The sequence below is a fragment of the Protobothrops mucrosquamatus genome, unplaced genomic scaffold (assembly GCF_001527695.2).
Source record: "Protobothrops mucrosquamatus isolate PMUCROS unplaced genomic scaffold, P.Mucros_1.0 scaffold1635, whole genome shotgun sequence".
Taxonomy (NCBI): Eukaryota; Metazoa; Chordata; class Lepidosauria; order Squamata; family Viperidae; genus Protobothrops; species Protobothrops mucrosquamatus.
This window is the reverse complement of record NW_015387794.1, coordinates 54521-66929: the sequence shown is the minus strand read 5'-3', so window position 1 is coordinate 66929 and position 12409 is coordinate 54521. Positions and strand designations below refer to the sequence as shown.

Below are 12409 nucleotides of genomic sequence, written 5' to 3'. Positions count from 1 at the left end.
ATGCCAACCTAATCCCATTGCTTCTGTCAGCTTCTTAAGCAAATATTCAATCTATACAGAAAAAGATACACAACAGTTAAATGAATGTGACACATGTTTAGGAAAACTTATACTATTGCTCTAAAATCTCTTACACTGCACAACTGCACTTTTTTGTGTGTCTTCCTTCAGGTACGGTAAGTGTTGATTCCTGGCAACTACCTGAACATGCCCCTGCATATTTCTTGGCAATGTTTTTGAAAATGGTTTGCCACCGTCTCTTTCTTAAGGCTGAGACAGACTAATTCTCCCAAAGTCACCTATCTGGCTTCATGTCTCAGGAGTAGAACTCAGTCTCCTAGTTTCCAGTCTAGTGCCTTAAACACTAAATGAAATTGTCTCTCTTGTACCACTCATATGACCAAAATATTGGCCAGAATAAAAAAAAGTGAAAACTACATGAGAAAACATATGCTGAACTAACTTTGGAAGTTACCAGTACATTAAAAAAATCTGTTTTTAAGGCAGTTTTCAAGCTAATAAATTATTGCATTCCTGAACAGATCAGTGTGTTCAGAAAGTAAGTCTATCTGTCTTCAGTTATATTTCGCCAATGGCCACCATCCAGTGCTTATAAGAAGCCCATTAGTGGGATATGAAAGGTCTCTGGACTTGGAAATAATATGGAAATAATACCATCATGATTTGTAGCCATTGATTCTTTGTTCTCCTTTAAAACTCATCTGAGATACTGCTGTCATCAGCCTAGTTTTTAAGAGGAAAAATAGCCCTGTTTCGGTGATATGTATAGTTGCAAAGACCAACATACACAAAATTGATGGATCATTTTTTTCTGTTAAAAACCAGAGGAGAGAAATTATTCCTATATGTAAAAAAATACTGAAAAAAGTCATTAGTTCTACTTAGCTCAAAAAAATTATAATAAGATACTGGAAATAACTCATACCTCTTCTGGTACAATGATTAATGGATATTTGTCTTCAGATAGAAAATTGAAGATGACCCACACTTTAAAAGCATCATCATCCGTAAGGAGTAAGGGTTTTTTTTTGAGGTTTTTTTTGGCACATAGAGTCCAACACATTTTATAGAATTCAACTTTGTCAAAGTTGTCTTGAACCTAAATAAAAATAAAAAATATAAAAATATGTTACAAGATACAACAATACATTCAGAATGGCAATAGCAACAGTGGAAAGATGTTGGAATTCCACTCCTAAACCAACAGCAAAGGAGCATTTTTTCAGACATCTAAACAAAAAAAACCCTCTCCAGCTCTTAAATATTGCACTTCATCTGCTTCCCTTGATTACACTGTGTATATATATATATATATATATATATATATATATATATATATATATATATATATATANCAAAGCTAAAAGCACAAGCCTGATGATGATGAATGTGATTTCATCGAAACGTCGCTATGACACTTCTAATCTTACACGGGAGAAAACCCGAATGACCAAAGACTCACATATAAACACCCGTGAAAACCTCAGAAAACAAATATATATATATATATATATATATATATATATATATATAATGATCATGTAATCTCCTAATTGGGGTAGAGCTGGGGTGACTAAATGGAACTGAGCATTTACCTGGACGGATGCCCGTCCTGACACCTACGTGGAGTTTGCAGCAGATATTTTTTTCTTTGCGCCCTGAAAGAGAAACATTTGCCACTACCTAAGGACTGAATTCTCAACCTTCCAAGTGGAAGGCAAGCATCTTCAACACTAGGCTCCATGCCACTCTTGATTACACTGAAAATACCAGCAAAAAAATCCTTTGTTCAGTCTCTACATGCTACTCATTTTTATAACAATCACTGATTTTGCTTCCTTTTTTGCCCTCTAGGCCACATTATACTCAAATATAAATGTTCTTTAAGCACTAATTATTTAAAAACCATACTTGCTGATATAACATAACTTACTCTTAATTAGAAGTTTCATATTCAAAATCTGGACTGTAATAAAAAAAGAACTGTACTATTCTTTGCTTTTTGCTAAACTGCCAGCCTGGGCATTTTTCCACGTCACTCTCAATTCAACAGTACACATTTTGTTGAAGGCTGAAACTTGCCCACTGAGCTAGATAATTAATTCACTTGCCATCTAGAGCATAAGAGGAAGTATTTTGTGAATCGAATTGGTATGGTTAAGGTGTTTTGCAGGAGAAATGTGAAACAGGAAAACAAATGTCATGTTAAACCAAGAGTTTATTCTTTTTATTGTAAAGATTATCACAGGAAAAATATCTTGAATGATCTTGTGTATACATAGCACAGAGCCAGTGCTCTTAATACAACTAAATAAACTTTCTAGATTTCAGTCCAAGCAAGCAGTAAGGAAAATGTATATGATAATTGGTAAAATACATTCTTTTCATAAAACCGCATTGCCTAAGAAACTGTATTTATATTAACACAATACAGTGATACTTGGTTTGTAGGCCCAGAAAACTCTGTATTCTTAAAACACTGCTATGTCACTTTAACCAAAAAGGTTTTTCAATCAGTAATCAATACATCCAGGTTGATCCATATACAGTAAGAAGCTATATAGCACACACTAAAGAGCATGGTAAAAGGCCAACCATATTCTACTTCATCACATTAGTATAAAGACATTGATATGGGAGGAAATGGGACTGTCACTTTCCTCCCCTGTGTTCCCAAATTGGCACAGACCACCAGGCATGGAGTTTGCACTGAAAACAAGCTTACTCTGAAACCAACTAAAACCTTTTTCCTTATGCAAACTGCAGGGAAGCTAGTCTTGTCTGAGACCAAAGTTAATTTCTGTTCTAGGCTAAATTTCCAATCTAAATTAATCTACCTCTATCTCTGCTTAAGAAACAGGAACTGGCACATTTGCATATTGCATTTAAAGATGGTGTGTTGTTAACAAGTGTGTGCAGAACACATATGCCTATCATGTTGGTAATTCAAAATTGCTTCTTTGAACTATCTTCTACTAGGAGATAATTTAGGAAAGAAAGAATCCTGTAGAAGGGCTGTAATAATGACACACAGACAATCTTACTTGTTCACATTTTGTGTGTCTGTGCCTTCAAGACATTGATGGTTCCTGGCAAGTACTTGGACAGGTCCATGCAATTTTTGGCACTGCTTTTCCTAGGGCTGAGCATCCAGCTGGCTTTGACTTAAGGCAGGGCTAGAACTCACACACACACCCCCATGTCTAGCGGGGTGTGTGTGTGTGTGATTTATACTACTACACCAAACTGCTTCTCAACTGGCTCCCTAGAAATCATTAATTTAAAGCTTTCACCGTTTTGAGAAGCAACCATTTTTTAGGATTTAGCATATTTCTCACCTCCTCCAATGTCAAAGAAGCAGATAGAGCTGTCTATTCAGGAACGCTTCTTTAAAGTGCTACCAAGTGCTAATATAATTCCTCTCCAGAAACTAACTGCTTTCCAATGTAGCTTTAAAGGAGAAATCAGTCATATATAGGTAGTCCTCGACTTACAACAGTTCATTTAGTGACCATTCAAAATTACAACGGCACTGAAAAAAGCAACTTGTGGCCATTTTTCACAGTTACGACTTTTGTAGCATCCCCATGGTCATGTGGTCAAAATTCAGACGCTTGGCAACTGGTTCATACTTAATATGAAGGCAGATTCTTAAAATCATTCAGTTTTGTGCATAGGAGAAAATCCACTCATTTTGCACAATCAGATATTCAGAGGAGTGTAAAATGATACTACAGCTTCCTCATACCTGAAATCAGATTTCTGAGGTATTTATTACCGGCTTCCAAGTTGGGTGTATTCACCTATCACTGAGTTTCAGTAAAATGATGAAATAACCTTGAAAAAAATAAAGCTCCGGGGATTTTATTTGTTATTACCGGTACAGAACAAGGAAGTTCATCTTTTGGACTTTCCGCACATTAAACACGTTGCCTTCACTCAGAAAAAAATGTTTAGCTTTATTAAATATAAATGATTTAAAATACTTACATCTTATTCTATTTCCAGATTTTGCTACTCACATTTTTAAAAGGGCAGAAGCAGGTTTTTCAAAGTGTTATTATATCCTCTAATTCAGAGGTCCCCAGCCTTTTGGGCACCAGGGACCGGTTCCGTAGAGAGAGGTTTTTCCGCGGACCAGAGGGGCCGTGGTTTCATGTACTGCCTGCATCCTGCAGATAGGGCTTTGCTTGTTTGCGTGGACTGGTTTCAGGCATGCCGCAGCCTGGTGCCGGTTCATGGACCAGGGGTTGGGGACCCCTGCTCTAATTTTTTAAAAGTATCTTAATAATGATGGCAAACTATAATACCATAGAAGTCAAGATGGTTCTAATATTTGCACCATCGTTGTCACCAAATTAAGTGATTGCACTCAATTTTGTTGCTTTACATATGACAGAATAAGTATGTGCCCAAATGTTGCTTTAAATATATGATTGAAGCAGCACAGAGGTATTTCTTGACTTAGACCAGTCACTTAGCGGCTGTTCGAAGTAACAACAGTCCTCCCCAGGAAAACCTATAACCCGGTTCCAAAGTTCTGATGGCCACCCCTCTCTCCCTGTGCCATTACTGCACTTTGGGTGCTCAGCAACCAGACCACATTTACAGCCATTTGCAGCATGCTGAAAACACATTACCATGTTTTACAACTTTTTTTGCTGAAAACCAACATTTACTTCCAATTTTTGGCAAAACCAAACCATAGCAAACAACTGGTTTGCTTAACAACCACCGCAAAAAAGATAAAATCAGGTCAGTCATGTGAGTGACCCACTTTACAATAGTCATGACTTACAACTGTAATGGACAGGCTCCATTACAGCCATAAGTTGAGTCCTATCTGTATAAATTTTGCAAAGACCTACTAAACAAAAAAAAATCAACCAAGCATGCTTTCCATGCAGTCAGCTAAGACAATGTGGCTCAGGAATTCTGGGAGTTGAAGTCCACGAGTCATAAAAGAGCCAAGGTTGACTACCCCTGGTCTAGACCAAAAAATGTTAAGGTATTCTTGCTTGGGTTCAAGAAATAACTTGTCTCATCAACATTCTAAACTGCTTCAAAATAAGTAGAGTTTGACATCCTATGACATGCATAGTTTGCCTAATGACCTAAACTTCATACAAGTATTTATGTTTACTAAAACCAATTCATCTAGATGGTATAATCACTCAAAACCATCCAATGACTTATCAACATAAATATGGTTCTCTTAAATCTGTTATTTAGCTTTGTTAGAAAAAAATGATGTATAAGTTTCATTTAGATTACTATATAATTTAGAAAGCCTTCAAATCAATACAGAGAAAAGACAACTAGACCCAATTCCATTTCTCAAGTCACTTGGAAGGACACTTTCATATATATAGATATAATTCTTTGGAGAGCAGGCATCAGATTTTCATTTCACTGTGTGCCAGTGTGTACACAGAAAAAGTGACAATAAAGGTTATTTTATACTATCTATACAATGGAGCTTTTTGATATGTACCTATTTTGATCTGTATCTTTTGTTTCTGAGTTATATATACCTATAATAAAAGCCCAGCATGTGCTCCATGTTTTGTGTTATACAATTTTTCAATTCAATGAAATCTTTAAATATTCTCCTTTGTTTCTGTAATTCCTTTAGAACAATACTACTTATTCGAGGTCAGATAATTCTGATAATTTTCAGACAGAGAAACTCATAGAATTTTGTCTTATTGACAATCTAATCTTGCAATTTTTACAATTTCTTATTCCTTTGCCATTCTCTTTCCATTTTCATCTTCATGAAAATACAGGCATAATAACAAAGCAACAGGTGCTAAATCGGAGCTAATTCTTTTTCTATGTCTATTCCATATTTTTAATTTACTGCTTATTGAATTGTTATTGTTATTCACTGTATCAAACTAAAAGTGTTTACGGTATATAAACCATTTGGAAATCCTGCTCTCTCTCAGCTAGTCTGCTGATTAAATTAGATATAGCTGGCTTGATAATATAGTTTGAAGTTTTTTTTTAAATCTTGTAAGATCTTAAATTTTGCCAAACCACATAAAGTTAGTTATTTGTCTGTTCTATTCATTAATATCCTATCTTTACTCATTATTGAAACAGTAAGTTAAGCCTTGGCAGAATGTTCATTTTTTACAATTGTAATTCTTAATTAAATTAAGACAATTTTAGTTTCCTCTATCTTAGGGCATCTGCGATTATTTCTCTTTGAAACAAATCTAGGCTTATAATGCCATTTATTCTCTCTGCAAGTATTGCTGTAAAAATATACTCTATATTCAGGAAAGAAACACTTTAGACTGCAAAGATCTGTTCTCAGTCAAATAATTAGAGGGAAGAGGGAGACAGTTGGTAAAAGCTGAGTCAACTTCTTTCCCTGTAGGGAAGCAATGGGGGATTTTCTTTTTTTATTCATTTGGAACTTTTTCTGTTCAGCTCCTGATTGGATCCTTCCCATTTCCAAATTTAGTCTTTCTTTTTTTGGTATTTCCTGCCACTCCTGCCCCGTTCTGTTTATTCTTTGGAGTGGTTACTAACAGAATTCCAAGGCAAAGACCTTTACATATTTCCAATATTTTGTTGGGTTGGAAAGAACAAAAGCTTAAATGAAAACTCACCATGCTTGTTAGGAATAGAGAAACACATACCTTTTCCAAGATGAATCTATTTAAATAAGGCATATATCCCTGATTAGAAACAGGTCCTTCATCGTCATCCCTAAAATGCTCCTCTAAGGCCACTGGATCATGAGGAACATTCAACAATGTGCAGAGGTTGTGAGAAAGGACCTAAAAATAGAGAAAAAAAATATCAATTAAGATGATTTCATTGTTATTTTCCATACCTGTTTATGTAGATTTCTGGACAACAATACAGATATAGTTTGCTAATATTTTTTCTGGAATGCTGTATAATTCCTGATGCTATTAAATACTAAGGAGGGGAAACGCTTGCAATATTACTTTTGAGAAAATACAGACTCCATTGGAGTTAATGAGATATATGAATGACAAAAGGGAAGACCATTTGACCATACCTGCATTGTAAAATTTAGGAGTTCGTACAGAACAATTACTACACCAAAAAATTATACTGGCTTGAAAATGAGAATGTAAACCTTTTTCAATTCTAGGCTTGAAAAATCTGTTCCATAATTGGATGGTCATAATCTTTCTTCATTTATTCCAGAATTGGTAACTGATGCTCACTTTTTTTTCCTTGCCAATGCTTAACACACACAAAAGTCCCTAATCTCTTTGTCAATGAAGGAAGAAATTTATAGACAACAGTTCTTTTAGAAGCCAGTGATCTGCATATTTACAGCCCACTTATTCAGCAAATATATTAAAAGGAACCAAGAGCAGAAGGGGTATCTTTAGTACTGAAAGCTTGGAAACCGTTCCAGATCCTCATTCCAGCTGATTATTTTTAAATTTATAGAACCAAAAGTAAGGAAAGCATGACTTCTAAAATTCTTTGTAAACTCTTTATCTGCAGCATCCATCTGTATTTTCTTTCGTGTAATAAAATAACATGTTGTGTCTGTATGTGTATATATAATTATGTACTTTATATAAACTATGAGGGCAATTCAGAAATAAACCTCCATTATCAATGACAGACACTCGCAGATACAGAACTTTTATTATATACATTAGAAAACTACAACAGTACATTACTTTTTGACATAATCGCCATTCAAATTGAGTCACTTTTCATAACGTCTTACAAGGTTTAAAATTCCTTAGTAGTAGTCACTCGGTGCCAAATCTGGACTATGGGGGGGGGGGGGCAGGTGATCAAAAACATCCCAACGGAATTGCTTCAAAAGTTCTTGGGTGCATCTAGCGGCGTGTGGATGAGCATTATTGTGAACCAACAGCACACAGGAAGTCAGCATGCCCCAACGCTTGTTATGGATGGCTTGTCTTGAGTTTTCATAACGTTTCCCAGTAGTTTCTGAATTGATGGTCGAACCATACTCCATGAACTTCACTAGCAGTACTCCTTTGGCATCTTCCCATTTGGCGGGATTTTCTATGGCACCACTTCCGGCGTGGTGTTTGTTCACGATAATGCTTGCCCCCCCCCATAGCCCAGATTTGGCACCGAGCGACTACTACTACTTACAAACATTGTATGATGTTATGACAAGTGCCCCAATTTGAATGGTGATTATGTTGAAAAGTAATGTAACGTTATAGTTTTCTAATGTGTATAATAAAAGTTCTGTATCGTCGAGTGTCTGTCATTGATAACCAAATGGAGGTTTATTTCCGAATTGCCCTCATATTTGGAGGATCTCCACTTATGCATTTTCCCCTCATGTTGTGCATGTGAATGCTTGTGCATGTCCTGGGAATTACAGAAGAGTCTGCATAATCTCCAGTGTAGGTCACATGACCAGAAGGAGGAAGAGGAGGAGAAAAAAGGATTTTGGAATGGAGCATACAGCAGGATTCTAAACATCTGCATGTTTGTCTCATATGATTCAAGTGAAGAAAAATTGTTCCATTAGGTTGAAAGTATAAAAAAGAGAAAAATCAACACCCTGATCTTTATTTTCTTCTGAGAGTTTTAGGGGACTTGAATTGCAATTCCACTTTAAAAAATTTTGAAACAGCCACCTCAATTCGCTCTCTGAGAATTGGCCATGGCGGCCTAGTGAATAGCAATAGCACTTAGACTTACATACCACCCCATAGTGCTTTACAGCCCTCTCTAAGCGGTTTACAGAGTCAGGATATTGCCCCCAATAATCTGGGTCCTCATTTTACCGACCTTGGAAGGCTGGAAGGCTGAGTCAACCTTGGGCCAGTGAGAAGCAAACTGCCGAACTGCTGGCAGTCGGCAGAATTAACCTGCAGTACTGCATTGTGACCTCTACACCACCACCGGCTTTTTAAATTGATGTATGTATGTAGTATGTATGTATGTATGTATGTATGTATGTATGTATGTATGTATGTCTTAACAAAATAAAATAAAGCAAGACAAAACCAAACTAATTAGAAATTGGTCTAATAAAAGTAGCTCCGAATATGGTAAGCAAATATTAGTACAATAACAACCAACAAAACACAATGATCTCAGTTCTGTCCCTACATTTAAAACAATGCTCTGGCATAAGACCAAGTGTACATCCATCCATCATAACAAGTGTTTATTGAACGTGGAGTGGAACAACCAGCCCTCTACTAACCCACTAATCAAATCAATGCTCTTTAGCCCCCCTTTAAAGGACATGATATTTCCACAGACTAAAGGCAGAAGGGATAAGATTCACGTGGCCAGGTTTCTTTGGTGCCAGAGTCCTGAAACCTGCAGCCTGTGTCCCTAAAGTGAGAAATTAAAAGAAGGCCCTGTTCAGAGGAACGTAAAAAAACCAAACAAGATTGTAGAACAAAAGAACAGCATGTAGTATAGGCAATCTCCAAGTTAAGCACATGTTCTGTTCCTAAGTCTGTCTTTAGCTCAAATTTGTATGTAAACCAGAATCATCAGATACTCTGAAGACAGAGGGAAAGAAAATCTGTGTGCATATGTGTGTAGTTCTATACACAATTTAGATAGGGAAAAAAGAAAAAAAATCACAGTACTCTCATTCCGTATTGTTTTGCATACAGGAAGGGATATGTTTTGCATATCAGGAGGAGCATTCATGTTCCTTCTTGCACATCAGAAGGGATATGATTTACATAACGGGAGTATTCGTTAGGTAAAACCACTGCAGCTGCTCAATGCTTTCATTAACCACTGAAAACAGGCTGTACAGTATATATTAAAAATGCACACTACTTTGTGACACTCACAGAGGCACTGTGCAACTTTGGTGGATCATCAGCTCAGGACTGGGAGTACCATCTGCCATTTTGACTCAGCAGCCTGCTCGTAACTATGAGTTGTCTGTAAGTTGGACGTTTTTAACCTGGGGATTACCTGTACCATGGCATTCATTATTGATGATCCTAAACACAACCACCAGTAGTTAAAAATGGTTTGAATAATGACCTCCTGAAGAATCCTGTGCTTTACTGAGACATAAGAATAATGTGGTAGGTCCAGAGCAGCCCAAACAATGTTTTGGACCAAGTTCAAAGGACAAAGGAAGGAATTGGAGACATCGACCAGGCGACTTTTACAATAAGCTTGGCATGACATCAAAGCACAAACCAATAATGCTACATTTTCCTGTTAGAAACCCTCAGAACCTACAAATATTCTAATGCTCACCCAACCCTGACTCCCTTCTATGTTTGCTACCTTTAAGTTCCAAAGTATCTTACAATATTATTCATGAATGTTCTACATTTATAATTTGATAGAACAATGTCAATAATGCAGAAGGCTGGTATTCTATATGCTCATCCAATTCTATGGATAGTGCCTTTTATGAGGCAAAACAGGTATAAAAGTCATGAAGACTGCCTTTGAAGATGGTCCAATCTGGTTATTATCAAAGCATATAATGTTGCTTCTGTAGTTCCCAGCTAATTCTGTGCTTATCAGCTTAAAATAGATAACTTGAAATACTTTCTGCACCTGTATAAATCTGCCCTAGGTCCTAAGAACTTACTATCAAGTAAAATTATAACACCGACTAGCAAAAGCGATATGGCATTTCTATGGTAGCCTGTCTGTCATAAAGGCTTACCTGTTCCAAGATAAGAATCATGCAAGCCGAGATATTTTTTATGACAGTCTTAAGGAAAGGAAAGGTGGACTTTGAAGAAGAAGGATAGGAAGGCTTTAAATCATGGATGTCCAATCTTTTGGTTTGCTTGGGCCATACTGAGTGAAGAGGAATTGTCTTGGGCTGCCATATAAACTATGTAATACAGTTAGTGAATATAAATAACAAACTTTCTGTTAAAAGTTTACAATATTGTGGGGCCACATTACTAGCTGTCTAAGGCTGCATATGGCCCGCAGGCCATGGATTGGACATGCCTGCTTTAAAGAGACAGATGATTATCTATTTTTATATGAATCAATACACAATTTTATTTTACAGATTGAGCTTTTACAGGTAATCGTAAAAGTTACTCAAGAGCAGGTGACCAGAGTGACTGCAAAACATCCTGGGAATGCAAGCAACAGAAACCAAAAATAATAATATTACAAAGGAACAGGGTAAAGGAAAATAGTTAGCAGTTATGGGTGCTCCAACACTGGAAGTTGTTAAGAAGAGATTGGACAACCATTTGTCTGAAATGTTACAGGGTTTCCTGCTTGGGCAGGGGGTTAGACTAGAAGATCTCCATGGTCCCTTCTAATTCTGTTATTCTGTTAATCATCCCTTCAATTATTTGTGTAAGATGCAATAAGGTACTATTAAAAGAAAAAAAAAACTTGTAAATTAAAAACGTATACAGGATGATAATTCTGATGTCCTGTCTAAACCAGGGTCCCCAACCTTTCCGGCTTTGCAGACTGGCAGATGGTGGAGAGAGGAATGGTTTTGGACGAGCACATATGCAGCTCCATTTGTGTAAATGGCGGGTACAAGCGTCTGCCATTCGCACAAATGGTGCTGCATATGTGTCCCCCACTTGCCCGCTGCTCACAGAAGTAGAGCTGCATGCGTGCTCGCCTGCTGCTTCCATGATCCGGTTCCAAAGAGGCCACAGGGCCCAGGGGTTGGGGACCCCTGGTCTAAACTATCCTCTATTACCGATGACTGGAGCAAAGATATTCTGTCTCTGTAGATTTGCATTTAATGTATCAGTATTGATCAGCAAAATATAATATTAAAAAGCAACTTAATGGGATTATATAAAGCTTCAACCTCTCTCAAACTGGAAGATTTTCAGTAGCAACCATCCTTTTTCACATTGTTATTGAGGGGGGGGGAATCCTTTGTTTTAGTAGAAAAGGGCAGATTTCACAATCCACCTTCATGTCAGAACCACCATTCAATCTATATGATTTATAAGTTAATACTTAGAGCCAAGATGTTGTTGGCTGCAAACTGCAGACTATTTTTAAAAGGAGAAGTTATAAAGGACACTGCAGTGAATTATCAAATAAAGCAAAGCACCTTCTCTACCCCCACATGCTCCCAAATGTTGAAGGAGTGTATCTGTTAAGAGTAGCCAGATAAAAATTCCATTAAATAATCTGAAGGACTCACAAAGTACGCTTTCCCAATATAGAAAATTACAGATATGGTGTCCTTGAACTGCCAGCATTATTGCCATCACACCTGAGTTCTTCTCACCAAACAAAGCACCCTCACAGAGTTCACATTTCTACATAATTAACTTTGCAAAAGTTAATTAATTAAAAAAACATGGTTCCAATACTTGGAAAGATTTTTCTAAGCAGATTTGACTTAGAGCTATCCTCCTTGGGGAAATTCAGTCTTTAGTAAAAAAAAAAT

The 12409-nt window shown here is 36.8% G+C and overlaps 1 protein-coding gene across 1 annotated transcript in view; it reads right to left on the bottom strand.

Annotated features, from left to right (window-relative positions):
• SWAP70 (switching B cell complex subunit SWAP70) overlaps positions 1-12409 on the bottom strand; it is a gene marked incomplete in the record, with an annotated part of 49661 nt that overhangs the window by 28047 nt on the left and 9205 nt on the right. Inside the window, 3 exon segments of the mRNA XM_029285412.1 lie at positions 1-51; positions 947-1120; positions 6675-6815. Of these exon segments, the coding sequence (XP_029141245.1) occupies positions 1-51; positions 947-1120; positions 6675-6815 (366 nt within the window).